Here is a 15164-nt window from a genome sequence, read left to right on the forward strand (position 1 = left end):
CTATTAGAGACATAAAAGTAAATTGTACCACAGTGGTAAATATATAAAAAATATAAATTAATTAAACATTCTTACAGATTCATCACTTATGTAACATCCACATATAAGAAACAGGATTGACGATGAATCTGCTCAGATGTTCCGGTGTCTGTCCCCGTCCTTCTTCCTGGTGCTTGAAGATGTCTGTCTCTCAAAGCTACAGCCAAAGCTCTTGGAGAAGACAGCCCTGCCTCAGATGTTCTTCTAAAGGCAGTTTTGTGAGCCTAGTCCTAGGATGCACCTCTGGGCATAGCTTCAATGCAAGATTAATGCACCTCTGGGCATAACTTCAATGCAAGATTCATTTTAAGATGCATCAACTTCTGATCTAGATAAATAAATATTGCAGATACCATGTGTAGGATTCAGTGGAATCTAGCAGGGGGTTGCCGCAACAAACTGAATGTCCCCACCCTAATTAATAAATGATGCCACTTAGATGGGTAGGTATAGAGATGAATATTGATGTAATTAACAATTTAAGTGTAGCTGTGATGTCAGAAAGAGGTGTGGAGCTGTGAAAGTAAGACGGGTTTAGCTGTGACATAAGTAAGACAGGTGTAGCTGTGAAAGTAAGACGGGTTTAGCTGTGATGTCAGAAAGACAGGTGTAGCTGTGACAGATAGACAGGTGTAGCTGCGACGTCAGTCAGACAGGTGTAGCTGCGACGTCAGTCAGACAGGTGTTGCTGTGCGACGTCAGTACGACAGGTGTAGCGGCGACGTGTAAGTGAGACAGGTGAAGCTGCGACGTCAGTCAAACAGGTGTAGCTGTGAGAGAAAGACAGGACACCGCAGCCCGGCCAGCTCCATGTTTATTGAACGGTTGAAGTACAGCTGTTCTCTCTTCCTTCCAAGACTACAAGCAAATCATATCTTTACAGAAGTGATATATTGTACAAAAATAACATCTTGAGTTTTTTGAAAACATTCTCCTTTAACCAAACTTCAATTTGTGTTTTTATTTACTTTCCTGATATCAACACGCTGTACTGTGTCGTGTTTTCTCTTGAATTGGAGCCGTCAGCTCACCGGTCCAAACCATAATGCAGCGGTAGAATATGAACTTTCCATGTAGTGCCCTGTGGGCCAATCACGGCTCTCGGTCAGGAATAAAATCATATCATTGGAAGATAAGATCTTCAACAGCTTCCTGTTCTTACCCAAGCTCAGCCTCTCTGCTAGTAGGTGCGGTATTACACCACTTCTGTCTCAGCCAATGGGCCGAGAGGGATATTAAACAAAGCTTATCGCATGGTGACAAGGAAGTGAACACACAAAGAGTCTGTCGTTGTCTGACGGACATGCCTCTGGACCAATAGGAAGGAGGATGAGACCATTTGAAAAAGTAAAAGAAACATGACCATGAATGAGAGCGGGAGGGTGTGTGTGTGTGTAGGTGTGTTTAGGTGTGGGTGTGTTTGGGTGTGCGTGTAGGTGTGTGTGCGTAGAGGTGTGTGTGGGGGTGTTTGTTGGTGTGTGTGTGTGTGTGTGTGTTATTCGGCGGCCTCCAGACACTCCTTCGCCAGGTGACCAGCCTTTCCGCATTTGTAGCAGTTCATGTCAGAAGACTTGCTGCAGTTCAGCGCAACATGGCCGGTCTCACCACACCTGAAACACAGGAGAACACCTCAGTATTACAGTACTACACTGTACCACACACAGCATTAACCTCAGTATTACAGTACTACACTGTACCGCACACAGCATTAACCTCAGTATTACAGTACTACACACTGTACCACACAGCATTAACCTCAGTATTACAGTACTACACTGTACCACACACAGCATTAACCTCAGTATTACAGTACTACACTACCACACACAGCATTAACCTCAGTATTACAGTACTACACACTGTACCACACAGCATTAACCTCAGTATTACAGTACTACACTGTACCACACACAGCATTAACCTCAGTATTACAGTACTACACACTGTACCACACACAGCATTAACCTCAGTATTACAGTACTACACTGTACCACACACAGCATTAACCTCAGTATTACAGTACTACACTGTACCACACACAGCATTAACCTCAGTATTACAGTACTACACTGTACCACACACAGCATTAACCTCAGTATTACAGTACTACACTGTACCACACACAGCATTAACCTCAGTATTACAGTACTACACTGTACCACACACAGCATTAACCTCAGTATTACAGTACTACACACAGCATTAACCTCAGTATTACAGTACTACACTGTACCACACACAGCATTAACCTCAGTATTACAGTACTACACTGTACCACACACAGCATTAACCTCAGTATTACAGTACTACACACTGTACCACACAGCATTAACCTCAGTATTACAGTACTACACTGTACCACACACAGCATTAACCTCAGTATTACAGTACTACACTGTACCACACACAGCATTAACCTCAGTATTACAGTACTACACTGTACCACACACAGCATTAACCTCAGTATTACAGTACTACACTGTACCACACAGCATTAACCTCAGTATTACAGTACTACACTGTACCACACACAGCATTAACCTCAGTATTACAGTACTACACTGTACCACCCACAGTACTTCACCTCAGTATTACACTGTACCACACACAGCATTCACCTCAATATTACAGTACTACACACTGTACTTCAACCTAAGTATTACAGTACTACACACTATTACAGATTTTTTTTCAGTAATAAAAAACAAATTCAGTAAAAATGAATAATATAATTATAATTAGAAAATTAAAATGTGTAAAATAGGCCACAGTTCTGCTCTGTGCGGAAGAGAATTTGCGCGCCGAGAATTGGCGCGCAAATCACTAACACACCATAGCAACGCCGGTAAACAAACCCCGCAAAGCCCAATCCCTACGTGAGCTCCCCACGCTACGGCCATCCGGAGGCGCAGAGCTTTTGGCCGTGATATTACAATCTATAAAATTATATTATACTATTATCTATAGAACGTTATAAGACGCCGAGAATTGGCGCGCTGCCAGCCGCTGTCACAGAGTGTGAGACGAGAGTTGACGGAGAAGATGGCGGTTGACCTAGTTTCAAAGTTAATACAGTTTATACCGGTAATACCGGTGTTGACACGAGCGTATTACTCGGTGTGAAAATGTCCGCACCGCGGCAACCCTAAGTACTAACCCTTAAGTACTACACACATGTAGGGAGACGGTAGGGTGTAGCAGACGGCCGTCTCACCTGTAGCATTTAACCTTCTCACAGCCCTTCTGGATGTGTCCGAAGTTGCCACAGGAGTAGCACTTCTGCTCGTTGGCGTGCTGGCAGTCGCGGGCCCGGTGGTCCGCCTTCCCGCAGATGTAGCACGCCGCGCCGTTGGCCTGGTCGCACTCGCGCGCCATGTGGCCCGCCATCCCGCAGGTGTAGCACACGTGCTTGCGCTCCTTCTTGGGCTCCTTGCACTCCCTGGAGATGTGGCCGCCGCCGCCGCAGTTGTAGCAGGCTGAAACCGCAACGCAACCGGTTACTCAGAGACGACGTCACATGATGTGGACGGTCTTAGTGTCGCTGTTACTTTCACGTGCACCACAGTGATGTAACGTGTGTGTGTGTGTGTGTGTGTGTGTGTGTGTGTGTGTGTGTGTGTGTGTGTGTGCACGTGCTCACCATCTTCGGTCTTATCACAGTCTTTCACTACATGGCCAGGTTCTCCACAGCGGAAGCAGAACATATCTGAACATCAGAAACATAAAGATCATGCTAATTAATAGGAATTAATACACTAGAAACAAAGATAATGTGAACTAATATGAATTAATAACACCTAAACCTAAAGATAATTGTTATTAATATGCATTAATAACAGCAAAAACAAATGATTTTAACTGATATGAATTAATGAAAATTGAAAAATAAAGATGAGGTTAACTGATATGAATTGATAAAATGTTAATCATTAACAAATCTATAAAAATACATATATAAAAGTCTGAAGAGATAGGCAGAAAGACAGATACAGGTAGACAGACACAGGTAGATAGACACAAGTAGATAGACAGGTAGACAGACAGATACAGGTAGATAAGACAGGTAGACAGACAGGTACAGGTAGACAGGGAGATACAGGTAGACAGACAGGTAGACAGACAGATACAGGTAGATATACAGGTAGATAGACAGGTAGACAGACAGACACAGGTAAACAGACAGACATACAGGTAGACCGCGTACCTTTCCCCCGCCCCCTGCCGCGGCCACGGCCCTGGCCCCGCCCACCGCCGTTAGGACAGTTCTTGATCCAGTGGCCGCTGCGACCGCACCCAAAACACTCACTACTACTCATCACCACGGCAACGACCCCTCACCTGCAAGGGCACACAGACACAGACACACACACACACACACACACACGTTACTTTACATCCAAAGGGCGAAACAAGTCGTGGTGGAAGTTCTTATCCAAAGGGCTGGAACATAATCAGGTAAAGAATATAGTTTATAGATGTTGAGATCTACAAACACAAATACACAGAAAAATAATTAATTGTATATATATATATATATATATATATATATATATATATATACATACACATACATACACACACACACACACACACACACACACTAGTGAGAGTCAACACAAGCATGATTTACCTATTGATTGACAGGTATAGGATGTTCAGATGTTCTGTATTGGTGGCAGAGTAACCCAACAGAGTACAAACTTAAAGGGGACTTATTATACCACCAGGTGTGAGTGTGATTAGCCTTACAAGCCGTTTCGAAAATCTGCCTAATATGACATCACTAGTGGGTGTGTCCACCTAGATCTGTGCTGGATAGATCTATCTACCAGCCTACCCAGTGGACTGAAGTAAACTTTGCTCATCTATCCAGCACAGATCTAGGTGGACACACCCACTAGTGATGTCATATTAGGCCGATTTTCGAAACGGCTTGTAAGGCTAATCACACTCACACCTGGTGGTATAATAAGTCCCCTTTAAGTTGTATTCCTGAGGTTTGTTTACGTACACACACACATACACACGCTAGCGCACACACACACAGGCCTCACGTCTAATAGAAAAGAGAGTGGTAAACATTCACCTTTTTAACATTTAGTATGATTTGGTATTGAATACAAGTCCGCACACTGTCATTTACACTTAAATAACATTTAATAATACTTCAACAAAACCAAACGCCTTCCCGCGAGAGGGCCTCAAGTAGCAGGCCTGTCAAACGTTAGCATGCGAGCTGGAGGTTAGCACTGTTTTCCACCCATTCTCCCTTAATTCGGTCAACAAATAAATCATAACCATCTAGTCGTTAGATCATCGAGGCCACCGGCACACCCCGCTGCCCGTCCCGGGGACGGAGCGGCCCGCCGCGGGGGGCCGGGACCCGGGGAGACACTCACCTAGCTACTGGAACGGCTGTGTTTGTTTTCCTGCCCCGCTCTGCGACACACGAGGTCTGCGCACGGCCCTCCTGACTCCTCCTCCGCCCCGCTGTCCCCACCGCGCTGTGCACACGGCGCGCCTCATCCGCCCCGCTGTCCAAGCCCCCCCGCCGCTCGGTGCACACGGCGCCCCGCGGGGAGGGGGCGTTTCCTCACGGTGTGGGGGGCGTTTCCACACCGACGGAAACCATTGGACATGTCCAGTGTTTTTCAGAGCTTGGCGTGGCTTTGAAATCGGTCTTTTTTGTCTGCATCCACACATAACAGTATGTATCCCATTTAATAATACAATAAAAAATATACATACCGTATATATTTTGGATACACACTACAAAGAAAAACTTGTTCTTCCAACTCTGCACCATTATGTTCTATTTATATATTATTAATGCAACAAGCAACACAAGCTGCTCCTCTCCTTCACTAGCTGCTCCTCTCCTTCACTAGCTGCTCCTCTCCTCCTCCTCCTTCACTAGCTGCTCCTCTCCTTCACTAGCTGCTCCTCTCCTCTCCTTCACTAGCTGCTCCTCTCCTCTCCTTCACTAGCTGCTCCTCCTCCTCCACTAGCTCCTCCTCTCCTCCTACTCCTTCACTAGCTCCTCCTCTCCTCCTACTCCTTCACTAGCTGCTCCTCTCCTCCTCTCCTCCTTCACTAGCTCCTCCTCTCCTCCTACTCCTCCACTAGCTGCTCCTCTCCTCCTACTCCTTCACTAGCTGCTCCTCTCCTCCTTCACTAGCTCCTCCTCTCCTCCACTAGCTCCTCCTCTCCTCCTACTCCTTCACTAGCTGCTCCTCTCCTCCTCTCCTCCTTCACTAGCTCCTCCTCTCCTCCTACTCCTCCACTAGCTGCTCCTCTCCTCCTCTCCTCCTCCTCCTTCACTAGCTGCTCCTCTCCTTCACTAGCTGCTCCTCTCCTACTCCTTCACTAGCTGCTCCTCTCCTACTCCTTCACTAGCTGCTCCTCTCCTCCTCCTTCACTAGCTGCTCCTCTCCTCCTACTCCTTCACTAGCTGCTCCTCTCCTCCTCCTCCACTAGCTGCTCCTCTCCTCCTCTCCTCCTTCACTAGCTCCTCCTCTCCTCCTTCACTAGCTGCTCCTCTCCTACTCCTTCACTAGCTGCTCCTCTCCTCCTTCACTAGATGCTCCTCTCCTCCTCCACTAGCTGCTCCTCTCCTCCTACTCCTCCACTAGCTGCTCCTCTCCTCCTACTCCTTCACTAGCTGCTCCTCTCCTCCTTCACTAGATGCTCCTCTCCTCCTCCTTCACTAGATGCTCCTCTCCTCCTCCTTCACTAGCTGCTCCTCTCCTCCTGGGAGGAAGAACAGACTCTTGCTCCTCAGCATTAAGCACAAACACGAGTTCTGGAGGCCGGTGTCCATACTTACATATTTTAATATCAATTCATGTGTCACAGTTTATGCTAAAGGATCTCTACTGAACATGATGGGTAGCTTTAGCATTAATCATGATCACCGTTGACGATGCTAGTTAGCTTTATTTTCCACCGGTAAGACTACAACCTCATTAAACACAGCAATAGAAATCCACAAACAACTGGGCTTTAAAACGTGTACAATTCATAATATGTACATGATGTGTTTAAATATACATCCAAACAGTGACTTGGGACAAATATGAATTCTACTGTGATGCCGTCATCGTCTTCCTCCGGGTTGGAGTGACGTGATGGATCGCCATGGCAACGTTTCCCCGGCCTGTTCTTACGTCGCCGTGGCAACAGGAGGATATCAAACGATGGGGGGAACCCACTACACGGCCGATCTGTTCTGCAGGGGGGGGGGACCAGGTCCGTCCTGCGGTCTCTATGACGACGACTGCGCTGTGCTCTCATTGGCCGGGGCGGACATCTGCATGAAGAGCTCCCTCAGCTCGGTGACGTCATCATCGTGGGACGGCAGGGTTGGCAGGGAACGCTGCTCCCTCTCCTCGATGAAGTCCCACAGACGCACACTGTTGAGGAACTGCACGCACACACACACACACACACACATACACTGTTCTACTGGGGTCGATGATGTCGACGGCGATGTGAAAGTTGATGATCATGTTGGTTCTGGTGGTGTTAATGACGCGGTGCGTTGGTGACAGTGATGGTTATGTGATAGCGATGTGATGGTTATAGCGATGTGATGTAGATGATGGTAATAGTGATATTAGTGATGGCGATAATAAGTTATAAGTGGTTAAGGACATAAGTGATAGTGAGGTTAGTGCTGATACTAGTGATGTAATGTGATGCAGGTGATAGTGATGGTGATGCGAGTGATGGTGCTGTTCGTACGGTTCGTGGTCGTGCTGTTCACGATAGGTATGTTAATGAAGGTGTTGACAGTGATACTGACCCCGTTTGTCGTGTGATGGACAGTGCCGTTAGTGATGGTGCCGTTGGTGAAGGTGTTGACAGCGGTGTTAGTGTGGTTCGTGATGGTGTTGGTACTGACCCTGACGGTGCCCTCCGAGCCCAGCTGTTTGCGGGGTTTTTCCGCCTCTGCGCGGGTCCCGTCCTGGTAGGCGTGGAGGTACAGACACTTCCCCCCGAACGGACAGGAGCCACGGCCCTGGTCGAAGTACTTACAGGCCTTCTTACTGTGGGGACACGCACACACACACGCATACGCACACACACACACACACACACACAAAGAGATGAAAGATTAGAGAATATAATCAAAGGAATAAATAATCAAATAGTGGAGAATAGAGTCGAGGAAAGCAGTAGAGTAGATGATAGATCTATAGATCTATATGATAACACATGCACACCATGCATGTGTTATCGTAGATCTATAGATCTATATGATAACACATGCACACCATGCATGTGTTATCGTAGATCTATCTGATCTGGCTGCGGGGGACCCACCTGACTCCGGACTTGAAGTGGTCTATGAGCCGGTCCTTGTCCTCCTGGTCCTCCACCCAGTACACAGAGGGGATAACAAACTCTGACACCAGCCGGCACTCTGGGCAGGACCTGGACACACACACACACACACACACACATACTTAGCTCACACGCTAACCCACAAACCCTAAAAAGAGCTAAAGAAAGTTTAGACATGGGTTTCCAGGAGCAGGTTATGCTATCTTTAAACCTCCGTCTGATTGGGGAAATGATACCAGTCTGGTGTGCCTGGTAACAGTCTGAGGTTTATGGTCCCAGGGCCGTGTAGGGTATGGTACCAGCCTAAGTGGTACCAGTCATCGGGGTATGTACCAGTCTGAGTGGTGTGGGACCACCCAGAGTGGTACCATGGTAAGGTCCCAGATGGGGCGAGCCTTACTTGATGATCTTGTTGTCAAACTGCTTGGCGCAGCGCCACTGGCGGATGCAGGCCAGGCAGTAGGTGTGGCAGCAGGACGACAGGATCCCAAACCGCCGCTCTGAAGGGTTCGTCTTCTGCACCACCACCTCCATGCAGATGGAGCACACCTGCAACACACACACACACCTTGAGATGCATACACCACCTCCATGCAGATGGAGCACACCTGCAACACACACACTCCCTGAGATGCATACACCACCTCCATGCAGATGGAGCACACCCTGACACTCAACCTCTAGAAACAAACACTAACTCTGCATCATTTAATTATGCATGTATACGTTCTGTTGGTTAACATTGTTATGTTGTGGTAGGGCTTTGGTTGGAGGCAGAACCAGTCCCTTAATGTGGAAAAAACACAGGCTTATTTGTCATACATTTACATTTTTTTTAATGTAAAAATCGGATTACAATTTTTTTTCCTTCAAAAGCAATTTTTAACTGATGTGAGATTTCGAAAAACCTTCCTAACTTAAGAATATCAGGCTCAGCACTATTGTTCATATATATGTATATCCAGCCACGCACACACCCACACCAAATAATCAATTTGTTAAACCCACCTTATCTTGACTGAGCTGAGCTGCAAATGCTCTCTCCATATCACTCTCAAACGCGAGCATGCACACCTGTTCAGAGAGAGAGAGAGACATGGTGAGAGAGAGACACATGGTGAGAGAGAAACATGGTGAGAGAGGGAGAGAGACACATGGGGAGAGAGACACATGGGGAGAGAGACACATGGGGAGAGAGACACATGGCGAGAGAGGGAGAGAGACATGGTGAGAGAGAGACACATGGTGAGAGAGGGAGAGAGACACATGGGGAGAGAGACACATGGCGAGAGAGGGAGAGAGACATGGTGAGAGAGAAACATGGTTCATCAGGTTCAGGTGAGTTAGGCGGGTTAGTTCATCAGATGAAGCACACCTTCTCGTGAGCTCTCCTCTGCTCCGGATCACTGGGATGGAGAACGTGTAGTCTGCAGATTTCACACAGGTCGCCATGGAGATATGGGCAGGTGTTGCCGTAGTGACACTGGCCTGCCGCTGCATACGGGCAGAGCTGCATGAGAGGCAGTTCCTGGTAGGCCCCTCCCACTGAGGACAAAACCCAACAACGGTATTAGAGGCACGCCCTTCATAGGAGGTACATACCCCAACGTTCCACACCCTCTATGTTCCCCTCCCCAGGGGTATGAGCCCCTCCCGGCTAGGGTCTTACCATGGTCAGCTGACTCCAGGCCGGTTCGGGTGGCTGCAACGTAGGAGTGGGGAACCCCAGGGTCCAGCTGCTCTGAACTGGCTGGAACCAGAACCTCCGACCCATGACCTTTGTAGTCGACACCCAGGGCTGAAAGAGAGAGGAAAAGGTCAATTAACTATAAATTAAATATAAACAAATATATATATATATATATATATATATATATATATATATATATATATATATATATATATATATATATATATATATATATATATGAAACAAATCCTGAAATAAAACATTTTTCAGGTTTCTTATTTAAAAACGCCCAATTTCTATCCAAGCTCTTTCTATGTCCATCAGTTATGTTCAAGTCGATGGGGCACGGTTATCTCAGAGTCAGACCAAAGCAACAGCGCCTGAACATCACTGAATCACTGAATATGCAGCAGCACTGAATATTCCAGAAGCCGCACAGTTACAAGCAGATGGAAGAGGTAAAGTAGGCTACATGGTGCCCATGGATAGACCTGACTGTACGACTCATGATGGACCGACCGTCCGACTATAGACTATAGAATATAGACTATAGACTTCAGGTGAGATCACTGATCATAGAGAAGGACTCACCTCTGTCTCGGAGAACCAGCGGCTTCCTGGGTCCCATGGACTCTCCTCTTCCTCCCGTCGGTGCTCCCCTTCCTCCTCCTGCTGCTCCTCCTATTGCACCACCACCTCCGCCTCCTCCTCCTCCTCCAGGTCCACCCACTGCACCTCCGACCGCTCCACCTACTGCGCCTCCTATTGCTCCTCCTATGGGCGCTCCTCTCCCGGGGGGCTTGATGTGGTCATACCTGCAGAACACAGAAGAACAGGCTGAAGAGCGCTGGGTCTGATCCAGGTTAGGCCTAAAAAAAAACAAATTATTTTATGATCATGGAAGAATAAAATAATATAAGAGCTAGCACCTCTTCATTCTGTCATTCTCTCGTTTTTAAATGAAAACAACCTACCTATCATTCGCTGCCGCTGGAAAAAATAAAATAAAAAAATAAAATAAATTCCCTACCTACCCATGACCTCAACAGGAACCAAACTATTATTTTTTTTAGGCCCTACGTCCATCACTACCAGGTTATGTCCATCACTACCAGGTTATGTCCATCACTACCATGTTGTGTCCATCACTACCACTTTTCTCTGGTAGTATTAGTATAGGTAGTACTATTATAAGAATAAGTATTATTATAAGTAGTATCATGTTAGGTAGAATTATCATTGTGGTAAGAAGTATTATTATTGGTGGTATTATTTTTGGTAAAAAGACCATCATTATAATAAGCATTATTATTACAGGTAGTATTATTTTGAAGGAAAATGACCATCATTATAATAAGTATTATTAGAGATAGCATTATTTGAAGGAGAATGACCCATCATTTAATAAGTATTATTAAGAGTAGCAGCAGTATTGTTACCTGCATCTGTCACCGTAGGCGCACACCCCCCGCTGGTAGTACTTGCAGATGGTTGAGGGCTTGCTGCTGGTCGGGTCGTGGGAGAAGAGACACCGCGGACCCTCCCTACACACACCGTGGAGAAAGTACCTACACACGGACGCGCAACACACACACACACACACACACACACACACACACACACACACACACACACACACACACACACACACACACACACACACACACACACACACACACACACACACACACACACACAAATTAGCTCCTGTCGCTAAAACATACTATCGCTACACATGCTACTCAACATTACTCTGTAGTCAAACAAAGCTCCGGTTAAAATACGTTTAAAGTGCGCCGGTTTGAGTTTTAACATATCCCGGTGTGATGTAGTGCGGTGTTGTCGTGTATGATGTGTGTGTGTTGTGTAGTGGGACGGCGGTAGCAGCTCCCATTAGCATGAGCTCCTAGCGGTGGTCGTGATGCAGAGAGGGTAAGTGCTGGTTAGTAATAGTCAGTACTGATTAGTAGGTTAGTACCCTTCCCTCCCCACGGGCCGGTACACCGCGGACATAGAGTCGAATAATATTAATAAGAGCCATCGTTATGATAATAGTCATATTAACCTGCATGTGACTTGTCTGGTGCTCATTTCAGCTCCTTATCTTGGTGTCCCACTCAATACAGTCCCTCCCGCGGAACGCGAAATAGTCAAAGGTTCCGCCTTCCGGATAAAGAGGTCAGGAGACGCTTCAATGACGGCAGATCTGACAGCTGACAAAGTATTCTCTACACTGTGACGTTTTATATTCGTTTTTTGGTGAGACACATGACCATTTAGGGATGATGACTCAACCAACTGATAACTAAGTGATAGTAAGTCACAGCGTTATGTATATTTATTGATTGTATTTGAAAGTTTTGGTTCAAAGTCCAGATGGAGAACATAGTGAGGTTCGAACACTGCGGGGAGCTAATCTACACTTTCACACACCGGGAGGACACCCGCAGCTCGGCGGAGGAACCGGGAGGGACCGGGAGCGGTCCGGCAGGTGTGCCCAGCGGGAGGTGTCCTCTGTGCGGGGATCGGCTCAGCTTCCGGCTCCTGGACGCACCTGTGGCCGTCCAGTGTCCGTTCAGCAACGGGCACGAGACTCCGTGCGCGTTCCTCCTCTCATCCCGATCCGGACCGACATCTATCAGGTGCATTCTATTATATTGTACTCTACTCTTCTTCCATCAAGTGCATTCTATTATATTGTACCCAACTCTACTTTTCTTCAAAAAGGTACATGCTACAACATTATATTTCACTCTATCGTCTACTCTACCCTGATCTCTACTCTTCTCTGATCTTTACTAAGCTATTCTGATCTCTTCTCTATATATACTCTGATATTTTTTTTATATCTCCTCTACTCTGATCTGTACTCTGCTTTGATATCTACTCTCTTCTGATCTGTACTCTGCTTTCATCTCTACTCTCTTGTGATCTGTACACTTCTTCCATCTCTAGTCTCCTCCTCTCCTGCTGATTGTAACAGTGTTTCCTCTCCAGTGAACAGAATGAATCTGAGCTTCACGTCGGGATCTCAAACTCTGAAGGTAATGGAGCCCTTATTCGCGGCTATTGTTTTGGGCCGTTGTTATGATAGCATCTCAGAGTTGCGTTGTTATGATAGCATCTCAGAGTTGCGTTGTGTTGATGTGACTTTGTGTAACTGTGTTATTGTTGTGATCGTGTTATTGTATTTGTATTGCATCGTTGTCGTTTTTTTTATTTTATCATGTTGCTGTGTCTTTGTTGTGTTGTTGTATTATTGTTGCCTTGTGTAATTGTTTTGTTATAGTTATGTTGTGTTATTATGGTGTTGTTGTGTTATAATTGTGTTGTTGTGTTACAGGTGTTGTATTCAGTTATACAGAGTCGGGGGTTCAGCGTCAGCAGCAGAGCTGGGAGAAGAGTTTGACCATCCCTCTTATTACCCCTAGCAACCACCCATCTGTTCCCCTTATTACCCCTAGCAACCACCCATCACCTGTTGTGGTTACCCCTAGCAACCACCCGTCTCCTCCTCTCCTCCCTGGCAGTGTTGTCAGGTCGTGGGACCGACGCCTGGAGACCTTCTCCTCTCAGGACCGATGGACCACAGACAGGTCCGGAAACTGTCTCACCTCTGCGTCTAATTGTAACCTGTCTCACCCCCTATTCTGACTGTAACATGTATCTCTCTGTCTCACCGTAAACATTTTCTCTCTCTGAATCTGACTTTAACCTGTCGCTCTCTATTTCCCTCTAACTAACCTGTCTCATCCCCTGGTCTGACAACATGCGTCACTCTGTCTGACTGTAACCTTCCTCTGTCTGTCTTACTGTGATCTGTCTCTCTCTTGCTGACTGTGACCTGTCTCTCACTCTCTGTCTCCAGGTTTTCGGAGGAGGGGGAGTTTGGATCCTGTTGCTATGGTTTCGCTCTGAGTTTTATTAATGAGGTCAGGAGGTCAGAGGTCATGGAGGTCATCAGCCAAAACACGTTCACCCTCGGATGCGTCCTGCCGACGATACAACGCAGCTCAAAGTACCTGAGCCTGTACGACCACATCCGTCACCATGGATACTACCACAGTACTACAGCATAGTACTACAGTACGCAGTGCTGAGTACCTGAGACTCTACCACTACTTACATCAACACGGATACTACTATTAGTACTGCAGTACTACTGTAGTATTCGTAGTGAAATACCGGTAGACAATATCTTAAAATGTTTTTTATCAGTCACGGACCGCTGTGTGTGTGTCTGTGTGTGTGTCTGTGTATGTGTGTGTGTGTGTGTGTGTGTGTGTGTGTGTGTGTGTGTTTGTAATCCAGCCTAATAAAGAACTAAAATGATGCAGAAATGAACGGCTGCTTTGTGAGGGCAGAAATAAACACGAAGTAGACACTAACATAACCCTGAAACTATAAATACTACAGTACATACCACAGTACATTATCAATACCATACAGTACTCAAATATATACTTACATTACAAACAAGGAGTACTAACCACAGTAAATACTTAGTACATACTCACTGTACAAACTAGAGTGCATACTACCATACATGCTACAGTACTTTCAGTACATACGAACAGTACATACGAACAGTACATACTAACGGTATTTACTACAGTTCAGACTGACAGGTGTCATCTGTTTGAAATACTGATCCCTGTCACCTGATAGGTCCATCCTACAGACTGTTACCTGATAGGTCTAGAGGGGTGTGAGCAGTCACCTGATAGGGCTAGAGGAGTCAGCTGTCACACATCAGACAGACCGCACAAAGGTTGGCCCACAGTAGTGATGCTGTGGGAGAGAGAATAGGAGAGAGAGGTAGAGACACAGGGAGAGAGACACACACACACAAACACAGACAGAGAGACAGTAACAGAAAGAGAGGGACAGACACCGAGATTGAGAGACACACGGTGAAAGAGAGAGAGTCAGACACAGAGGGGGAGAGAAAAAGAGAGGGAGAGAGACACAGTGAGAGAGACAGACACCGAGAGATAGCTAGACACAGTGATCGAAAGACAGACAGACAGACAGACAGAGAGAGAAAGGAACACAGGGAGAGAGAGACAGACAGAGAGAGACAAACAGA

The 15164-nt window shown here is 46.4% G+C and overlaps 4 protein-coding genes and 1 long non-coding RNA gene across 6 annotated transcripts in view; 3 read left to right on the plus strand and 2 right to left on the minus strand.

Moving 5' to 3' along the window:
• Positions 1-15164, plus strand: part of pltp (phospholipid transfer protein) — a 103844-nt gene that overhangs the window by 11973 nt on the left and 76707 nt on the right. The window lies entirely within an intron of this gene.
• Positions 586-954, plus strand: LOC132470536 (uncharacterized). The gene is made up of 2 exons (XR_009528666.1): positions 586-695; positions 750-954. It is a non-coding gene; the product is annotated as an uncharacterized LOC132470536 (long non-coding RNA).
• cnbpb (CCHC-type zinc finger, nucleic acid binding protein b) lies at positions 836-5591 on the minus strand. Of its 2 annotated transcripts, none has more exons than XM_060069236.1 (5): positions 5439-5591; positions 4244-4377; positions 3680-3745; positions 3254-3515; positions 836-1649 (listed from the first exon to the last, which is right to left on the minus strand). In XM_060069236.1, the coding sequence occupies exons 2-5, from the start codon at positions 4353-4355 to the stop codon at positions 1535-1537; spliced, it is 555 nt and encodes a 184-aa protein (XP_059925219.1). In that variant the 5' UTR covers positions 4356-4377; positions 5439-5591; the 3' UTR covers positions 836-1534. The 2 variants fall into 2 exon arrangements, with proteins under 2 accessions (XP_059925219.1, XP_059925220.1); XM_060069237.1 differs by having other exon boundaries at positions 5126-5449.
• mkrn2 (makorin, ring finger protein, 2) lies at positions 6855-12279 on the minus strand. Its single transcript, XM_060068937.1, has 10 exons — positions 12141-12279; positions 11515-11643; positions 10667-10890; positions 10055-10183; positions 9761-9930; positions 9394-9459; positions 8786-8934; positions 8365-8475; positions 7943-8087; positions 6855-7462 (listed from the first exon to the last, which is right to left on the minus strand). The coding sequence occupies exons 1-10, from the start codon at positions 12164-12166 to the stop codon at positions 7304-7306; spliced, it is 1308 nt and encodes a 435-aa protein (XP_059924920.1). The 5' UTR covers positions 12167-12279; the 3' UTR covers positions 6855-7303.
• On the plus strand, positions 12202-15094 carry mkrn2os.1 (MKRN2 opposite strand, tandem duplicate 1). Its single transcript, XM_060068938.1, has 5 exons — positions 12202-12334; positions 12434-12717; positions 13073-13119; positions 13419-13671; positions 13944-15094. The coding sequence occupies exons 2-5, from the start codon at positions 12452-12454 to the stop codon at positions 14152-14154; spliced, it is 777 nt and encodes a 258-aa protein (XP_059924921.1). The 5' UTR covers positions 12202-12334; positions 12434-12451; the 3' UTR covers positions 14155-15094.

Source organism: Gadus macrocephalus, chromosome 13 (assembly GCF_031168955.1).
Source record: "Gadus macrocephalus chromosome 13, ASM3116895v1".
NCBI lineage: Eukaryota > Metazoa > Chordata > Actinopteri > Gadiformes > Gadidae > Gadus > Gadus macrocephalus.